This window comes from Pagrus pagrus, assembly GCF_965226575.1.
Source record: "Pagrus pagrus genome assembly, chromosome: 4".
NCBI classification, from domain to species: Eukaryota; Metazoa; Chordata; class Actinopteri; order Spariformes; family Sparidae; genus Pagrus; species Pagrus pagrus.
In genome coordinates, this window is record NC_140188.1 from 2747987 (window position 1) to 2769106 (window position 21120).

The following is a 21120-nucleotide window of genomic DNA, read 5'->3' on the forward strand; positions in this document are numbered from 1 at the left end:
GTAAAAACAGTGGAGTGTATAATCAGACCTCTGAGTATACTACAGATGTGATTTGATTTTTGCTTCTTTTTGTATTGTTGTTTCTATATTATACATGATTGTAAATTTGATCATGCTAGACAGGCAGAAATCACATCAGTGTGCGTACCAATAGTAGGGCGATGTATGTGAAGAGAGCAGCAGCAACAACCAACAGGACCAGAGACCAGGGAAACCAGAACCCCAGAGTCCCAAAATTGAACCTTAAGAGGCACGAGAAAAACTGTCAACAGCTACCACATACAGGATGCTTCATGCTGTGAATCAAGTGTGAATGATGGTTTTGGTTCCCTCATATATTCATTAATTAAATGAATCCTTAACGGTCATCTGTTTAAAAAAACACAACTAACCCTCACCCCATCATGACGACAACAGACGCCCTGCAAATCACAACAAACACGCCAACATGTTATCCACAGTATGTGTTGTGTGTGACCCACCAGTCAAAGTCGTTGTAGTCGTTCTGAGCTTCACTCCAGAAATAGAGGAATAAAAAACTCAGGAAGAAGGTGAGGATCAGGAGGCCAAAACTGCCGCACTCCACCTGGAACACACATTATTTGATTACTGAACTACTAAATCTTTAAAGTGCACTTTGATCAAATGTTTTTGGGTCTTTATAAATAAAGCAAAAAGCTTAATGAGCCTGCGTTTGTGATGATTGGAGATTTAATGTAAAAATAATGTTTTGCGTATTAGCAGGATTTATAGTCATAAATGGAGGGAAAACAGAAACTTCCTGATGCAACACAATCTGGCAGATAAAGAGGAACAAGTGCATATGGAAGCAGTATATTTAGATACAAGCTGACAGAGTATATATGTGCTGATATTTTTCAGAGAAAAGCAGGAACTGACTGTTGGAGTCAGCAGGACGGACGGAGGAAAACTGTCTTGGGAATCAATACTCTCTGCACGATCAGCAAACTAACCAAACTCAACTCACTGCTTATAGACGGTGTGTGTGTGTGTGTGTGTGTGTGTGTGTGTGTGTGTGTGTGTGTGTGTGTGTGTGTGTGTGTTTACCTTGCTGCAGCAGCACTCTCCCGGCTGCGCCCGCGCTCTTTGGTATCGTCTCCATTGGCAACCGTAGAGGCCGGCCAGGCAGGAGACAAACGGCTGATGTTCATACCTGGTACAGTCAATTAAACAATGAAGTAAACATCAGTTAATTAGTGCAGCATTCACACATTCATCTGATTAAACTGAAACCTATAGCAACAACATTATCACATACTGAAGAAGCAGGAAAAACACTCAAATTTGGTGCATTTTTAGAGATTTAAAGATAAGGTATCCTGTTTTATTAGAGATGGGTGTAGAGCAATAAAGACTAGTTAATTTTGGATCTGGGTCCAGGTTGATTAAATACACAGAATTACAAAGCCCTGACGAAACTCTTCAAATCAATTCTTTCACCTCTCCTTACACTTTCTAATTTGTGCAAAACAATTAGGAGGCTTAAAGTTTTAGCTTTGGGATTGTAGGACGGGTCAGCCAACATCCCAGCCAAGCGTCAGTATTGGACGAGTTGGGAATAAGACTCAATAAGACTCTCACAAAAAGGACCTTTATGTCTGACGTGTGAATCAAAGTTGGGGTCGGAAAGGGTTCAGATTCAATAATCAGATTTGATACTGGATTCAGTTTAAATATAATGCTACCAAACCCCAGACCCACCACTGTGTTTAATATTCATACAGTAGTAGTAAAATATCCCTCTTTAGACGATGCATTCAGACCGTCTCTGTACAGGAAGAAGCACCGTGAATCATCCTACTGTGCAAACAGACAGCAGGCTGCCATAAGTCAGAACAAGCCGTTACAGAAAAGTTTATAGATCATCCTGAAAAACCAGATGATTGCTACCTATCTCCATAGTCACTGCAACAGTTTCCAGAGCAACCAATAATGTAAGTTATTCATTATGTCACTTATTATTTTAGTTCCTTTAAATGGCATTAGAGAGAAATTCGCCTACATGCGTATAGACTGAAATATGTAAGAACACTTATGAAGACAGCTGTGACGATGGTGACGTGTGTTGTTCTGTACCTTTGCAGCAGCTGCCGCCGCACCACCTTTAGCTTCCCCAGCTTCAGTCTGGTCACGGGCATACAATCACCCACAGCCCGGCATCACAGAGACAGACAGAGAGAGAGGAAGAGAGAGAGGGAGGAAGAGGAGGATGAAGAAGAGTCAGGAGAGAGAGCGAGAGAGGACAGAGGGAAAAAAGGCAGGAGCGTCAGCCTCCACACCACCTTCACCTGGAAGGAGAAGAAAGTTTGAATCAATTTAAAATGTATTTATAGGAAAACTAGACTCAGCAGGAGTGTGTGTGTGTGTGTGTGTGTGTGTGTGTGTGTGTGTGTGTGTGTGTGCGTGTGTGTGTGTGTGTGTGTGTGTGTGGCAGTGGAGGCCTAGTTTTTTCTCCGAGGCCTGCTTTAACTAACCCAGAACATACAGATACTCTCACAGAAATACACACTGACCTATATCTGATATAACCTGTGTCTGCTCAGGTGACTTATGCTTATGCTACACACACACACACATACACACCAACAGTACGTGCCCTATATGGTCTGTGTGTTTATGCTAATCTATCAACCCATATCCTCTGTCTGACCTTTGACTGACTCCAGTAATACTATAATTAGACCTGTCAGTGAGGAAACTCCCAAAGCAAGTCTGCCAGCCAACCAGCCAATTATCCAACCGGCAGCAAAGTCCTGGACTCCAAACTAAACCTATAACAATTGGCTGATTGATCAATTAGTCAACTGACAGAAAATCAGCAACATTTCATGCTTGAGTAATTGTTTTAATACTCAGTCATACTGTAAACTGGATATCATGAGGTTAAGAATACTGTCTGGACTAAATATATATATTAGATGACAATGTGGGCTTTTGGAAATTACAGTGTGCACATTTTACTATTATTTGACATTTTACAGACCAAGTGATTAATCAGCTGATTGACAAAATAAATGGCAGATTAATCGATAATGTAAGTGACAATTAGTTTCAGCCAACTGTTAGGTTTGTTTTCTGATCACTGTAACGAAGACCACAAGCCAAAATGTGTTCGTTCTTCGTAGCAGAAGTGTTGCTGGAGCTTTGATGGCAGAGTCGTTATATAGATAAAACGAATGGCACAACACAGGAGGGCCAGCTCCTCAGGTCAGGACTCTGCTGTCCACTTACATCTGAAGGAGACAAATCATTCCTCTGAGGACGACAATGTGAACATCTTGGCCAGAGAAGACAGATGGTTTGAAAGAGGAGTAAAAGACTCCATCTATGTCAAACTGGAACGACCGTCTTTGAACAGAGGAGGTGTAAGACATCACTTATCACCCACCTACAATGCTGCACTGAGTTCTCTCCCCAGACAGCTTGACAACCATTCACACCTGGGCTCACCTGGCCCTAACAACCTGCATGAAGGCCGGTTAAGTCAGCGACCCACTAGTGCCCCTAACGACTCTGTAAGGACACTCCCACACAGTTTAAAACCCTGCAGCTCCTCCAGTTAGTCAGAACTGAAGAAGCCTCTTAGATGAGAGGGGAAACATCTTCAACAAACTGAAACAAGTCCAGTTGTCTACGATACAGCACCTAGATTTACCATGACCTGGATGACAGAGACCCTTCATCAACATATATAGATCATATCTTTATTGATTTCCTTCACACAGAGACATTTATAGATATTAATAGGTTTGCTTTCTTCCAAGATTTCCATTTAACACCTCAACAGCAGCAGCAGCAGCAGCAGCAGCAGCAGCAGCGTGGTTTAAAAATAATAGTTATGCAACAGCTCTACATCCAGTGGCCTACTGCACCAAATACCACAGCAGGACGACAATCAACATTTGTCATTTGGCCAGCCAGTGAAGCAGGCTAATTAATCAGAGCTGTCAGTTTACAGCCTTGGTTTGGTTTACCTGTCACATCAAGGACCAACATTAAGTTTGTAATAATACAGTAACACAGTAAATATAATCCAGAAAAAACTTCCACAACCACAAATTTGCTACACTTTGAATTTAGCTAAATTCTAATTTTAGCAAATCAAAATGTAAGATAAATTAACTATGACATCATAATTTCTTTTTATGTCTGACCAACAGTCCTGAACCCAAAGATATTTAATTTAGCATTATATAAAACTGGACGATAAGCAAATCCTCACATTTATTCTTGGCACTTTTTCTTACTAAGTGATTTAAAACAATTCATAATCAAAATTGTTGCCAGTTATATTAAGTTGAAAGGCTGAATGAATAATCAAAGATTACATTTCCACAGAGCAGACGCAGCAAACCAGTGAGCTTCCTTGTTTCTGTAGTTGTGCTACATCCTGATGTGTTCCAGACCCAGATAGGTGGCCTAAATCGGCTTAATGTAGGTCCAGCAACAGCTTTTAACAGTGTGCTGGAGTTGAGAACAAAGAGGTCAGCTTAACAGCTTAACAGACACTCTCCATTATAAAAACTGTCTCGTCCAGAGCGCGAACTGGTTTGGTCAAAAGATACAGGATGTGTTATTTCCATACAGAGGAGCAGATTAGTGTGTGAGCAACAGGATATAGTTGTATGGGTGAACCTGCTGTGACAGATGGTAAATACACTGTTGTGTTGATCCCAAACACGCAGACTGTGTTGCTCCAGCACAACAGGACTGAATAATAGATGCTGATGTCTGTTGCTACATGTCGTTTGTCTTTTCAATCAGCAACCACCTGACTAAGTCTGAAATTCACTGTTTGGTTCACCTCACAAAAAAAACAGTACATCGGTACAGCTGATTTTTTTCTCTCTCTCTCAAATTTTTGAAGTAATAAGAGTCTCAATCAAAACAAAACAAAGTTGTTAGTAGTGGGAGTGTTTTACAATTCTTCTTGAAGAAGATCAGGTATTTTTTACAACAATAGTTTGACTTGATCCTGGTGACTTTCTGCAGGTTGGAGTAAGACAAGTCCAAATAATAGTCACCAAAAATAAAGATTCTAGGGTCAAACAGAAAATACTACTCTTCAGGGATTCAACAATAAACAACAAAACATAGAAATCAGTTTGTTAAAAAGTTTGGTCTCTTGGAGTGAACCCTCTTACCAAACAAATCGATAAAGGATCTCTGAAAAAGAAACTAAATCAAACATCTCTGACACTCGGGTAACAGTCAGTTGATCATCTTCATGCACAAAGGATAAGTGTCTGGAGCAGCTGCAGGTTTCCAATAAGTCATCTCTGACGTGCTGTTTTTCTACGAATAGCACACATTGACAGAGATGGAGAAAAAAAAATTACTGGTAGAATCGTCAATCCTGCTTTTGATTTTGATGTATCATTATTATGTCTGTACCACCATCATTGCAACTGTCTGCACCACTACACTTCTACTGTGCACATACTCTGTTTATCAAATGTGCATTATACTGGTCTTTACTGTAGGCCAGTTTGCATAGTCTATAGCTTGATCCAAATCCATCATATAGTAATATCTGCTCTCATCAATTACATTCGGGTCTATTCTGGTATATAATAATCCATTATTTCATTTTAATTACACTCTAGTCTATGCAATGTAAATCAAATGAACTGTTTTCTATTCTAATATAGTCTGTACAAAACACTTTTGCTCCGTTTAGGTCTGTTTTGTGTCTGTGACTGAAGTCAGCCACCAGACCACCAGACCGATTCACCCGGCCAAGTCATCAGACAGCTGCCATGGCAACTGTGACATCAGATCTGTTATTATTACTGCGGTAAAAGATGAGGGGAGGTGGAGTGAACAAGAAAGAACCAGATGGAGTAATAAAAGAGGGAGACTGAAGAAAAGGCAGAGTGAAAACATGCCAGAGACATTACCATCAGGAGTCAAAAAGCTGTTAGGCGCTAGACACAAAACCAGTCACATCTGCAGGATGAGATACAGAGTACCCTCTTTACACTACTGTATGTCCCACACACACTCATAATGAATACTGCGTTTTAAAATGAGCATTCGGCAGCATAATGGTACATAAGAGACACAAAAGCTCTGCACCTGCATTCTAACATTCAAGCGAAAAGCGAGACAACTGAAGTCTCTTACGAGGAAAACTTACCAGAAAATGGGTGACGTGCAGACCAGCAGTCTAAAACCTAAAGATATTCTATTGATTATGATGAATGACAAGGAAAAGCATCTCCTCCAAACATTTAAGGAGCTGAAACCTTATCTTTCTGAACTTTTGTGCTCCCTACCAAACAACACAGTCTTCATTTCATTTACTCTCAATTTAAACACAGTGCTTTGTCCACATGGATAAACATTAACTCACTTACAAGCTGCTGTATGGTCAACCTGCTCCTTCTGATCATTTAGGAGAGCACATCATGGTGTGACAGGAAAACTGACCTCAGACCTGACTTTGAAACCTGACAGCTGTTTTATCACTGAGCAGGTGCAGGTGTCATAAAGTGTATGGACAAGGTTATTTAGGACCCGTCATCTGAGGTCAGCTCAGTCTGATCCTGATGTTTTAATGCTCACTTCCTCACTGATGCTCAACATCATCACATTTTTAATAATGTCAAGTGAGAAGAATCTGAGCAACAATTACATATTTGTTTTTGTTTTTATGGTATTAATGTAAAGACAATATAATATATAATATTATAGAAGACAATGTGATTGATGGGCAACAAGACAAAATGGTTCCCAGCATCTGAGTTACGGATTTCAGCTCTATAAGAAATACAAAGTCTTTGTCTCCATTGGGTAGATCTTGGCATCTTTTTAACTAATGAACACCATTATTGATAATTGATGATTCATTTTGAGTAATTTTTTAAGAAAAAATAGTAAAAACTCTCTGATTCCAGCTTCTTAAATGTGAAAACATTTTCTGGTTTCTTTCCTCCTCTGTGACAGTAAACTGAATATCTTTGGGTTGTGGACAAAACAAGACATCTGATGACGTCATCTTGGGCTTTCAGCAACAGCAATCTATACATTTTATAGATCAAGCAACTAACAAGTTAATCGAGAAACACATCCAGAGAGTTATCGGCAGTGAAAGTTAGTTGCTAGTTGCAGCCTCACCGTTGTGTAAGGCAGCTATTGTAAATGAAACCCTTCAACTGCAGTCACTTTCTTTCTTAAGGCTTAAACAACAAACCCAATATGTGTTTTAGCACCATACACGTCCCTATCTCTCAACCCATCACCTGCCAGGCCACTTCTGACAGCTGAGGAGAGCGTTTCTTTTTTCCTCAATACTACTTTTTACATTCAATGATTTATAAACTATGCATCTGGAGCCAAAGTGGGTCAGATGTATGTCAGGTGGAGACATCAAGTAGTGACACACTTGAAGGACTCGCTGAGCTCCTGAGGTGAAAGGAAAAAAACATTTCTTCAATGTAGTCGGAGGAAATTTCAAAACCCCTGCTGTCCATGAAGTGAGGACACGGAGAAAGAAATCACTGCGAGGAAGGAGGGAAGGCAGGAGAGGAGAAGAAGAGGAGAAAATGCCTAAAAGAAGAAGGTGGACAAGGACTGAAGATTTAAAATGTGTTCTGCTACAGAAGATTCTCTCTTTATTTATCCCCTCAGTCTTTTGTCTCTCAACTAATTGTCTTCACCTCAGTTTTCCATCCATCCTCTGTCCTCCCTCCCGTCCATCTGTCCGTGTTCCTCTTCCTCTCTGCCTTTGGACAACGGCCAGTTCCTTAGCAGCTTGACATCAAACTACATAACTGGACAGCACTTTATTCAGCCAGCACTCTACAAAGAGAGCCAAAGTCAGTTGAGGTCAGCTCTCCGACACTTTTCTATTTTTATGTGAGAGTGAATACAGCATATATGGGGACACTTTTTTGACATGTTTTTTTTGGCTGCTGTCTGGCAGCAGTTAGTGTCTTAGTATGGCAGACTATGGTAAAAACTACTGCAGCAGGTTTGTGTCAGCAGCTCTTGCAGCTGTATTTCACGACTGCTGTGGGTGTACTGTAGGTTCTGAGTGACATAACATATGATTCAAATCTTTATAAAAGGCCAAAAATCAATTCAGACAGGATATGCAGGAGCCTACGTTGTGAGCGATTACCCAACCAAGAGTCAAGGTTTAGATATTTTATTTTCTTTCAGTGATGAAATTATTGAAAAATGGCCTCATGAACGAGTAAAGAAAATCAATTTTGATTTGACAATTACTAATCTGAAGGAAAAAAATGACCCCTGATGTCACTATGTCATAACCTCTGACTTAGAGGCCTAAAATATACACTCATTGTGAATGTAATGCTTGTAACATCGTAAAGTAAGAAGAATCACAATGTCCCAACTTTTTTGGAGTCAGGGTCGTATCTGCCAGCCTGTAAACACTGTGCTGGAAAGATCATGACAGGATTTTTCTCAGGGAAACTGGTCAACATATATTGTAAATTCTTACATAAAGCAACTTGGGGCTTCATGTAAAACACGTTTTCCAGCTGTTGATTATCAAACTTAGAAGTAACCTCAGGCTGATTATGACTGACTGAGCCATTCACCTCCACAGTACTTCGACCAATTTCAACAAACTCTGAATGCTCTCCTTTTCCCTACACTGCAACACGCTGCTCTGATTGTCAGTGAAGTAAATCTAAGATATGATCGATCACCATCTCATCTTGCAGCCTGATTAGTAACTAGATGACACTTGTACTGTATGTAAGTATGTTCAAGTGTGTCACCCTTGCTGAGTGAAATAGCAACTCTCCTCTTTTCTCTGTGACGGTCAAGGGTAACCATATATTTCAAAGCTAGTTTGGTAAACTGCATCTCAGAAGAGACGTCCTGCCTCTGCTGTAATACACTGTGGGAAACCCTGCATAAAAGACAGATTGACAGTTACATTCACACCCACATTAACAACTACGCAAACACACTGAGCACAAGAAACATAATGCAGAACCCCAGGACCTTGAAGCTGTGAGCCAACAGCTGTAACCACTAAACCACTGCAGCACCATGGGAGTGACATGACGCAGGTAAGAGCCAGTGTTTGACACAGAGTCAGACAGGCAGCACTGCTCTGATCCCAGTGTGGGGAGTCCTCTGGTACATCACACTGACATGAAAACAGCCAGAAGGAGAGGTGGAAACCCTGCCTTATGTGTCTCTTTCTGAGGGACTCAGACTAGGACTGTGTGCATCTCACAAACAGCAAAGAAACATGGTGGTAAGGTTTGTCATCATGATGCCCTTGACAACATCTCCAGTGCCTGTCACGCTTTATTTGATCTGAAACATAGCGGGATTAAAGGAGGAGTGTGTCCTCGCCCACGAGCACAGTGAGGCGTTCTGTAACATTATCAAAAGATAAAACTGGGGGTGTCAGTTTTAAATCAAAATCGATCGAAATGAGCCTTCAATTTCCACAACAGAAATAAAAAAACTATGCTGAGCATCTCTGTTCTGTTTTGTTATAGTTTATCTTTGCAGATTTATCTCTGCTTCTCTCCTTTGCTGTTGGAGTTTAACACACTCAGAGGGAGTTCATGGTGCATTCAAGGGCACGTCTTAAACTCTGAAATCTACATTGCTTTGTAAGGAATCGCAAAGGTGCAATACGTGCACTGACAGGGAGGTCATGGTGCGTTCAAGTGCCTCTAATTAAAAATATAAATGTAAGTTGTCAGGGCATTAAAGTCGAAGTCTAACAAAAGCAAAATATCTTTTGAATCGAATCGTGACCTTAAAATTGAATCATGGATTTGGAGAATCGCGAAGAATTCAGTACTTTCATTCCGTCACTGGTCAATATTAATTTTGACACTTAGAAGATTTATTTAATACGTATCGGTTCCAAATATCAGTTATCAGTCTCTGTGATTACCAATCGAAACCATGGAAAATACTTTGGTCAATCCCTTTAATCCCAGTTATAAAGGAAAGATTACGAATACAAGACAAAACAAAATCAAGGCCAGCAGAAAGAAAGTACGTCATCCTCTAACAACAATGAACAGAATGCAAAATAACCACTGATTGATAACACTTACATAGTGTTAACAAAGAGTTACAGGGTGCAACGTAGGTCTAAATGTCCTGCTGCTGACCCAGGAAAAGAAGAAAGGGGTGTTCTTTATGACTGCTCCAGTTTCCAGAAGCCTTGTTCTAGTTTACCGAAAGGACTGATTGTTGAGAAAGTGTTCAGTGAACAAAGTCTGCCTTTCTCCTCTGCTGAGACCAAGGACTTGACAGTATTTAGGTCAAAAACAAAAAAAGGAATTCATCAATGAGAGCTCCAACAATCAGTACGTCAACCGATATCTGTCTATCCGGTTGACTCCAGAGACTTAAATGACTTGTTACCTTAATGGACAACCTGTACTTGGTGATTTCTGGACTCAGTTTGGAGAATGGCGTGCTTATCTGGAGGAAGTCTAACATTAGCCAGGTGATATGGCCACTGAAGCCATCAAATGTACAGCACTTCTTGTACAGGCGAGTCTGTCTAATCCCCACAGCCTTCCTGCCGGAAAGCACACTACAACCACACGTGGTGCCAGGGAATAGATTTAAAAGGTTCCTCCAGGTACTACAGAGCACTGAGGTCACACAGCAGCTCAACAAACTGTTTGACTGCAGCAGAAGTCGTCATGAAGTCTGAATGGTACCTTACTTCAAGTCATTTCTAAAAAAAAAAAAAGTCCATCACATGCTTGATGCAAGAGCCAGTTTATGTTTTAACACTAGAAGCAGCTTTCTGACGTCAAACAGCCCACTTAGCAGTTCAAAAACCGCAATGCACCAACAGCAGACTGGACTAACCACATGGACTACCACAACCAATCACTTTTATAAACAAAAACTTGAACCTGCAGCCTGGGCTTCCTGTGGCAACGCTGCCACACCTAGCAGCTCTGCTGTTATGGGTCTGGATACACCTTTAGCCATCAAAACATCAGAGGAGCTGTAGAAGAGCTGTCTTACATCTTCATCCCTGGGTGATGTGGGAGACTAAGGCAGCTGGTAGAGAGCGGGTTAGCAATCTGTCATATTTCACTTTCTGCTCGGCTCCATTACATCTGACAGGAATTAAATAATGACCCAACAGGACTGAGTACAAATATTGCACCTATTCACATGGATCGTTACAGCATCCAGGAAGACAAGAGGCTGATGCAGAACCAGACAACCGTAACAGTCTTCTTCTGAAACCAGTAGTAGAAAAAAGGTGCTCCTTGTAACAAATCCCTCTTAATCATAATCATAATCAAGTTAAGTGTTTTCTCCAGTACTTAAGTCATCTAGAGATTGTAGTTGTGTATCCATGGTAACAATGCAAACGGGAACAATAAGCAGTTAATCCAGGATGACAGTTTCTGGTGCAGATTTGCGAAAACGTAAAGGAAAGAAGAGGGGCTACACCTCAGTCATTTCCACTCAGTGCCCAGATAAGGTGTTGTACTGTAGCACAGGACTGCCACTGCATACAGGTGTATACACTCAGTGGCCACTTTGTTAGGTACACCTGTACAATCTATTACAATTGTTGTGCCACACCGTTACTTGTTTCCGTAAGAGGGTAGGATCACAGCGTTACATACATGTTTACTTCAACATACAAGTTTTCACACACAACATTGTTATGATGTAATGAGTTTTGTTTGTAGTTAGCACCTACATTACGTCAGACAAATTGTTACAGACCTGGGTTTTGTATTTATGACTGTGGTGTTAAAAATCGCACAAAAAGCCAATTTCTATGATGCCTTAACTATAATCTCACAAATAAACATATTATGATTTCAAAATTACACATTTTCAACAATGTCAATGGAAACTGAACACTATAAAAACAATACAACCTACCACAAAAAGTGAGTGTATATATTTGTGGGAGACCATTTTGGATGCTCATCAAATAAAAAAGGAATCCATTATTTTCCAGAAGGATCCAGATAGTGGCCACAAAAATGAAGTCCTACATTGTACAAGCTCATAAAACAAGCATGAGACACCCTCACACACATTTATATCTGAACAAACAACTCAAACAATATGAATTACCAGATTCCTGTTCACACCAGCTGGTGAGGTGCAATGCTGTGAAAATACAAACATGCTGACTCTGTTTCGAACTACCAGTGTCAACCAGGACAGAAGAACAATAAGCCAGTTCTCTCCAGCCACAGTTAATGTAACGGATATTAAGTAATTAAAAAAAAACATGATCAGGTTTAACAACAATATTTAAGGTGTTTTAAACTGACACAAATGCAAAACTGAACCGACAGAGCTGAAATACATGAGAGCAGAAATGTGCACGTGTGTGTGTGATGGAAAGAGAGCTGTCTATTTAATTTAATTGGCCCATGTGGAATAAATTACTGTGACTGACAGTGGCAATGTGTGTTTATGTGCCTGTTTGTTTGCATGTGAGTAATGCTATGACAATACCCATATCTAATGTGTTTATCTCAGGCTCACTCCCACTGCAGTCGTGTCAGCGGAAGAAGAAGAGGACTAACAACAATGTGGAAACAACAAAAAGTAAATCGAGAAAACAGGATTAACTTAGAGAAAAAAAACGTTTTCTGTCAGTTTGCTGTGGCACTTTCACGACTTGTGTTTGGTCTGCAGTCGGGTTTTCTTCCAGCAGTGACAGGAGCAGCTTGTTACAGCCAGGACACTGGTTTGAATCCCCAGATAGCTTGTGGAGTGCCCTTTACAGCAGGCACTTAATCCCTGCTGCTCCTGTGGAGCTGCACGACTGTGGTTTCAGGATGTGATTATGCACAAGATTAGATTAAACTTTAATGATTCCCTTGGGTGCGGGTATTAGATGTATGAGAGCTCGTCAGGTTTTTTGCTCTGCATGGGAATGACACAAGTGACTGTAGACGTAAATAAAACAATGAGTGACTGTGGTCCCGTCATGCAGCCCAGCAGCAGGTCCTGGAGCTGAATGTGATTGGTCCCAGACAGGGAGAGGGCGACGAAAAAAAGCAACCACGGAGCTGAATACTGAATGGACAATGCTGGAGGCTGCCTGTACAGTGCAAAGTGTGTCTCAGAGTGTGTGTGTGTTGGAAGTTCATCTGTCTTTCAGTGTAAAATGTGACGCAGCAAATCACACAACATCGCAGAAGAAGACATACTGAATGTGCAGACGATGGGGAGGCAAAAGATATAGAAAGAGGGACAGAGAGCAGGGAGACAGTACACATGAGACAAAGCTGCCCTCTGTGTCCAGACCAATCAGCTCTTTGCTGTTAACTCGCTGTCCAAACACATCACACCATGGCAAACAACAACAACAAGAGCACATCAACACCAACAACTGCCCAGCATGTGTTCATTCTTTGTGTACAACATAGTGACACAAAACACAGACGTGGAGGGGTAACTGCTCAAAAATCCCTCTTAAACCAGCTAAGATCAGGCTTTCGTGTGCAATGGGAATGTGTACACTCCCAGTTCAACTGGTCAATTGACTCTGCAGAAGACCCGGGATTTTATCAGCTCGGCTCGGCTCGGCTCGAGTACACACGCTAAATTCTGCCGCGCGAATCGATGGCGAGATATTAACATCCGGTGGTGGCGTGTAGATAAGGAAGGAACTTGGGATGCGGTCTATTAAGGACCTTTTATTACTGGACACAGTGTTGGAGGTGGAGCCCCGTTCATTCCTATGAAAGCTGCTCAGTGGTGTTTTGAAGACAAAAAAGTTTAAAAACCCATGTAGACCCACTCTTTTTGGTGGAAAAGCAGTTTATGTCGCCTGGTGAATAGGACTCAAGCCTGCACAACCCAGTAAATGTCTTATTACTAGAAAAGATTTATGTCCAGAGCCAAAGTAGGGAGGTAAACGTGGACAAGAAGCATGTCTGACTTTGAAGGCAAAGACCAACTCAGACCCCAGCCATAGTCTTTCCTCACTAACAACCACAAAGTTTAGTTTCCTGTAAGTGGCCATGACACTGACAGATATGATCTCCTGTTTTTATGTTCTGTTTGGAAAGTGAGTTGCAAATTACCACCAGGAAACACATTGTTGGACATTAAAGTAACCAACAACAACCTGAACTCAATGCATGACTGTGTTATCAGAGAAAAGGTTACTTCTACATAAACATCCTCAATCGAGATTTCTTGTTGGATCTAGCCATATTTAGAGATACTACAGATTGGCGACTGTTACTGCTTGGCATCCACTTCTCAATATCCACCCAAAGAGCATTAATGACAGACTGTCATGTGCTAATGTGATTCAGCACTAAGCCTCTGAAACCCAACTAAAAACAAAACTCACTCAAAATCCTGAATACTTTTCTTTTCACAGTCAAGTCAGAATTTCTCAGTAACAAACCACTTGTCTTCTTCAGGGATCTGCAGAGACCACACACACGTTATGAAGAAGCATGTATCAGCACTGATGTTAATGAGTCGTGGCAGATTAATGACAAGCTCACCAACATATTGATTTATTCATTAAACTGCTCGTTACATGTTGTCATCATCACAGCCTCAGTGCAAAGGAAATAACCCACATCAGAGGACAATTTAATTGCTTTTTACTGCCAGACTGGGATCTCTGTCAGCCTGTGGGAATATTCATTCACGGTAATAAAGCCAATTTAATTAACTTGTGCAGAAAAATTTAAATAAGGCTTAGTAAGCACCTTATAAAAACATGCACACGCACACTGGAATTCAGATTCTGAGGACTAATTCCAACTGTATGACTCAAAATCTGCCTATAATTAGTGCCGTATTAAGATTTGTTTACTTTGATTTCTTACCAATTTGTTCTCTGGGAGAAACGAGTCACACATTAAATAAAACACATACGTATGTAGACATGGCTGTAGCTAAAGGGCCAGGTTGGTTTGACCTGGAAGGAGGTCAATTAGATTCCCCTGACATGTTGAGAAGTATTGGGTACATTTTAGGACTGCAACTAAGAATTATTTTCATTATCCAGTATTCTGGACAAATGTTCATTACATTTCCCGGACCCTAAAGTGATGTCTTCACATTGCTTTTATGGCCAAGTCCAAAACATATGGGCTCCTTATTCACCATCATAAAAGACAAAGAAGGTGTTTGATACTTTTGCTTGAAAAAAGACTGAAACGATTAACAACTTATCAAAATAGTTTGACAAGCTTATTTTCTTTTTATCAACTAATCAATTAAATGGCTAATCGTCATCTAGCACTGATGATTGTCTAGATGATGATTCATCAGCAGAGGAGTCACCTATTCAAACAGGTGCAGCTCGGTGACGGCAACATGAAAATAATCCCAAGACTGTTACAGGGAAAAACAAAAAGACGACAGACTTCTAGAAGAATGTCAGATGATGGTACGAATGACAGATACTGTATTATCACATATATAAACGATGGTTTAACTTGTTTAATCTACATTTCTGCTTCTGTTTCTGACTGTGAGGGTGACACCTCTGTCTACATCTGGACTGTGCTGTACCCTTAAATGATGGAGCAGCACTGACGTCATACAGAAGCACAGAGAGGCTCAGCAGAAAGTGAACACTACTTTCTCTCTGACCAGATGAGAAGAGATTTAATGTGCAGAGCTTTACGGGAGCTGTTGCACCACGACGCTCTCTGCTCCTCTGCTGTGTGAGTGTTTACATGTTGTCTGCTCCAGGTGTGTGCGTCTGATCGGTGCTGCTCGGTGCGTGTGTTTCTATAAAACCCAACTGCAGCTGATTTTTTAGGCAACCTCTAAACACACAATGCCAGTGACGATGCTCATCATTTCACATTGTCAGCTGACAAGTAAAACCTGAACTATGTGGCTCAGGGACGTAAATATGACAACAACAAACAAACAATAAAGACCCTTTAAAACAGTAAGAATTTGGGGATTTAAGAGGATCACGAGCCAGACTAGGCTGCAAATCCAAGATTAATCATTTCAGAAATACTTCAGACATCTGAATCTGTGGTTTAGGTATCCTCTCTGCGCCTATTCACTTTTTTTTAGGTGTGACTCGTTTGTCCATTGGTAGCTTAGGCAGACAACAGCATTGAGATCATACAATGACGAGTGACATGCTGATTCTGATTAGCATGTCACTGTCGTTCTTTGGGCTTTGTAGGCTTTAAAGCGGGAAAAGACAACGGTTCTGCCATCAAAACATAACGATATCTAAAATCTAAGAAGGTAAATAGTCTCATATCGTGACAATGATACAATATCAATATATTGCCCAGCTTTACCTGAGTATATTCAACACAAAGTCCACAGACTGTCGTGTCTGTCAATACGTTACCTTTCTGATCACTTCTTTAAAATTCATTTCCACTTCTACACTTTTTCTGTAGCGGTGTCAATTCAAGCAGCCAAGCCAAGCTAAGAAAGTGATGATGTCTGATGACTTTGCTTTTTGTCAACACGATTAAATGACTGTAGGTAAACAAACTGTCGTGTCTGCGGTATAACTGTGGGAGTCTGTCTGGATGTAAAAGGTGGCTTTGAGATTTTGACTTCCACTCCACATGGTGATGATAAAAACAAGAGCATATCTCGTCCCACCTCATTAACATCCATTGTTCTTTACAGAGCTGTAGGTCTATGAACTGACCTTGGCAGGGTGATAAATGCATAAATGTGAATCTGATGTTCAGCCACGTGACTTGAACCTAGACAGCGATCCTGTCAGTGTGTAGTGTTTTGATTTGTATTGACCGATGGGATCACAGTGAGGCAGCCGGATAGAAACGTGATTCACCGTTCAGTCGGTGGTTAAAGCAAACAACCGCAGGAACACAATCAATCACTACATGTCCCCACATCAAGCATCTGCACAAGAAATGCTGTGTGAGCTGAACACTGACGGTATCATTCACAATACGAGACAACATTAGACACTACTGCAGCGTCTGTCGTAGGAGAAAGACTCGCGATGAGCAGTCATAGTAAAACAGACAGACCGCTCACCGAAAAAGAAAAACATGTTTGGTGACTGCAGCCCTGATAATAATAAAATGTTTATCAAAGGGGAAATTCAAACTCAGAATTTTAATATTTACAATAATAATGAGGTAATAATACTCAAAAATATGTATTTTTTCCATAAGTGAATAAACAAACTGTACTCAAAGAAAATAAGGTCACACACTGTTTGGAGCTAGAAAGGTGGCAGGGTCCGCCACATATAAACAAAGTAAAGCAATATGAAAATGTGTTGTCCTTTAAGCTCAGTTTGTATAAGAGAGTTTGTTAAAACAGAGAAGATCTGAGTGCTCCTTTCATACTGACAGTAACTATAATTTTACTCCAAATGAAGGAAATATAAAAGAATATAACTAAAAAAACACAAAGAGGATTAAACTCTGTCTATCAATCCATCTTCCTTCAATTGAATCACGTTTTACTGTCATGTGCAGCCTAACATCAACTTGCTTCTCAGTAGTTTGAGTAAAAACACGTTAGCGTTAAGTCTTATCGAGCTCTAACGAGATACTGACAACCTCTGATGATGACAATATTTCAATTAAGCGACCAAATGTACAAGAAATGTCTTTAAATGCTGGTTTACAAGAGAGAGGAAGACAAATGTGTGTTGTCCTCAAGCATATCGCTCAGCTGGCTGGAGACTTAACAAACACAGGCTGGACTGCTGAGACGTCCCTGCTGTCAACGACACTGATACAAAGACTGAATTTCCCATTAAACAGTATTTTAGTTCTCCACTCAACACAAACTGATGATCAGGTTTCACTTCACATGCAAAGCTCGTGCAAGTGTTGACAGGAAACGATGAAGGATCATCCTGCAGGACACAGATGGACGTGTTCTTACCTCTGAGACGTGTTCGCTGCTCGGCCGTCCGTTAACTCTGTCTCCTCTTCAGCTCTGTGGGCGATGATAGGCTGAGGAGCACGAGCCCTACGCTGCAGCAGTCTCGTGCGGCGGTGCAGCCTCTCGAGCTCCGTGTGTGTGTGTGTGTGTGTGCGTGTGTGTGAGGACACGGGGATGTACAGTACCAGCACGCGCTCCGGCTGGGTGAGGATGTGTGAGGAGGGGGGACTGCAGGCACGAGGCAGCCGCGAGGGGCTCTCCGACCAACCTGTTGCTTACGTCACCACAGCGCACACTCCCTCTTTCTCAATTACAATCAAATGACCCAACAGAGACTGACAACAACATTATACAGAAAATATGGCAGAGACTTTTATTTATTTATTTTGATTTTAATATATTTTAATTTATTTATTGGATTGCTAGAACATGGAGCCTATCGGATACGCTGACGGGGACTAAGATATACTATATTTATAGCATATTTGTATTCTATTCATTTTACAGTCTGTATTCATGAATGCAGATGGTCAATAAAGAAACCCAGCTTGCACACAGTTCAAAACTGAGGTGATATATTACTTTGGAGGACTAAATGGACAAACAAATCAGACATTCAGTCATCAGGAATATGGTCAACAACGATGTGTAGAAAATCTTAAAATATTCATGCACTTGTCTTTTGCTTATCCTTCATTGTATTTATAATAAATATTCAGAAACGCTCTGTCAAGGAAAACTAGTCAAATGTCCCACTGTACAGTAACATTTTTATTTATTTTGAAAACAATAATAATAATGCATTGTCTTCTTAATTCAACACAATTTAAATCTGTAAAATATCTTGTGCTTAAAGCCGCCACAATGGCTTTCATTTCTGTTTATTCTGGCGCCCCCTGTGGACAAAAGCGGTACGCACACCCTTAACATCTTGATCTGGCTATAGATCTGATCTGTTTTAAAAGCGGGGCAAAACATCTGCTTTTAGACGCAGCTGTTTTCAGTTTGCATGACGATGAGGTATCTATATGTGGCTATGTTAGATCAATAACTGTAATATGATGGTGGAAGTCAACTTTGTTTTAGTGACATACCTCCAGTCTACAGAGCAGCTTCTGTCCTCAGACTCAACAATTCATCCTCAGCACTAAACCTTAAAAAAACTGTTTTAATTTTAACAGGATAGGTCGAAACTCTGACCCCGTGACAGACATTAAGAACGACTATAATATCTCTATACCGTAGGAAAAGCCAATCTCCTCACTGATGCTCTCATTTGCTTCTAGGTCATGTAAAGGCATCGATATTAAATTGAGACTGTTTCATAACCAGTGAAAAGTTCATGTTTAACAGAAAATATAATAATATATGCATATGGTTTGTGTTGGATAAGCTTCTGACAGTATGACTACAAGAAATCACCAAATATACAAAGGGTTATGCTGACATGTTCCTGAAACACTGATCTGCAAGTTTTGTTCTTTGTGTATTTAATAATTCTTAATATCACAGTGCATCGTGCAAGTATGGTGAGTTTAGTAGCCAAGATTTATTTCATATATGGTTTATTTTGCTATTTTCAGTGTATAATTTTCTAAAAAAAAAAAAAAAAAAAAAGTACAAGACAAACAATACACTTTTACCCACAATACTTTCACATGTTCATAATAAACAAAACAGGAGCAGGATGAAGAAAGCTTACCCGCCCTTTTCTCAGTTATAACATAAGACACTGTAGATTCAGATGGTCATCCCTTTATTGTTAACCTTCATTATTTTTTTTACAAATCTTACAAACAGTCATCTTCACATGCTGGTTTCTCAGTAAGTTCATAATGTCCCATTACTGCTTCTTTGTAAATTCTCTTGAGCAGCATTTGGAGGAAATGTCCCCAGAATGTCAGTTTCACCCAATATACTGAAATATACAGTTGTTTTATTGCAGTGCTTGCCTACAAACTTTTAAAATTAAATTTTCTTTTTCTTTTTCCAAAATCAAAATCTGTTTGTCTTTGAAGACAAATTTAACTCCCCTTTCTATACACGACACGGCATCAAAACAGGATTTAATCACAGTACGACCAACAAAGTTGTGCGTAATGAATGAGTAAACGCCATTAAAAGGGTCTGTTGGTGGGTGCTGGTGAATCAGCGCGTGTTTACATCAGTGGAGAGTGGAAGTGAATCCATTACAGCAGGCAGAACAGTGGTAAATCTGCTGACAACAGAGCAGAAGACAGTTCAAAACACACTTAAATGTCAGGCTACAGTTGTTATTACATAACCACATCCAGGCCTGATCCACATTTCAATCACTCTAACAAACTCAACTTATCTGTAACGCTAAGCTTTGTTTGAGAGGGCACGCACATCCAAACAAACACCCAGAGCACAGACATTAACTCAGCTGTGGAGAGATTTTTAGTATTTTTCTGGAGGAAATATTCTCCACGAGTGGATGGAGAAACTTTAAAACAAAACTGAATAATGAGCTATTTAAATAATTTAAATGCAGACGACTGCGCATTAACTGGTATGAAACAGCATATCTAAACGCAGGGACGTAAGTGAAGCCTGTGGCTCGCAAGTTTACACAAAAAATGGTGGTTTTTGTAAACACTATTCCAGTCATACGCTAGTAGCTTGGGTCATTATTCCTCCTGGCTATTGATACTGCAACATTAAACTCAGCTGCTTCATTGTAGAAAAACAAACAGAACACTGGATGTTTTTTTCTTTTAAACAAACTGTCAGATTAAATTAAATATCAAATATATTTAACTGTATCAAATATCGGAAAGGGTCAATTTAACTCTCACTGTTTCAAGCAAAGATTAATAGAAAGTTGTTTTCTTTTCAGATGTGCACTATATGCAGCAAATTAAATGGAAATATTTAGTTCCAATATAGAGCAAACAAGTGAACAAGTGAAACTCACCATGTCTGTATGAAGTGTTTGCCTTCAAATACTAGAAGTCAGTTTGTGATTGTTCCAGAGCCTGAACCACATTGTTCTGCTGCCTAAAAATAACCATACCTGAACCGTACTGTGATGGCAAACGTCCAACTGAAAAATGCTGGCACTGAACATTTTGCAGACGTGTGCTGTGTGATTGCACTATTTGCTTTTTCTTCAATAACAAGGGCTGGTAGGCTCTGTTGCAAACTTACTCTACAATGTACAGCATAATGTAAAATTAGAAGATGAGTTTAGTTTTTACATAAAATAGTAAAATAGTTTCTAGAAAACAA

The 21120-nt window shown here is 40.2% G+C and overlaps 1 protein-coding gene across 2 annotated transcripts in view; it reads right to left on the reverse strand.

The window, feature by feature from the left end:
- Nucleotides 1-18075, reverse strand: part of gdpd4a (glycerophosphodiester phosphodiesterase domain containing 4a) — a 40998-nt gene extending 22923 nt beyond the window's left edge. Inside the window, exons 1-5 of one of the 2 annotated variants that reach the window (XM_084351157.1) lie at nt 17869-18074; nt 2098-2309; nt 1069-1174; nt 483-586; nt 149-242 (exon numbers count right to left, since the gene is read on the reverse strand). In XM_084351157.1, coding sequence (XP_084207283.1) covers nt 149-242; nt 483-586; nt 1069-1174; nt 2098-2159 — 366 coding nt within the window. In that variant the 5' untranslated portion in view covers nt 2160-2309; nt 17869-18074. Of the gene's footprint in view, nt 1-148; nt 243-482; nt 587-1068; nt 1175-2097; nt 2310-17868 lie in introns of both variants that reach the window. The other variant, XM_084351158.1, reaches the window with a different exon arrangement.
- Between the last annotated feature and the right edge of the window lie 3045 nt (nt 18076-21120).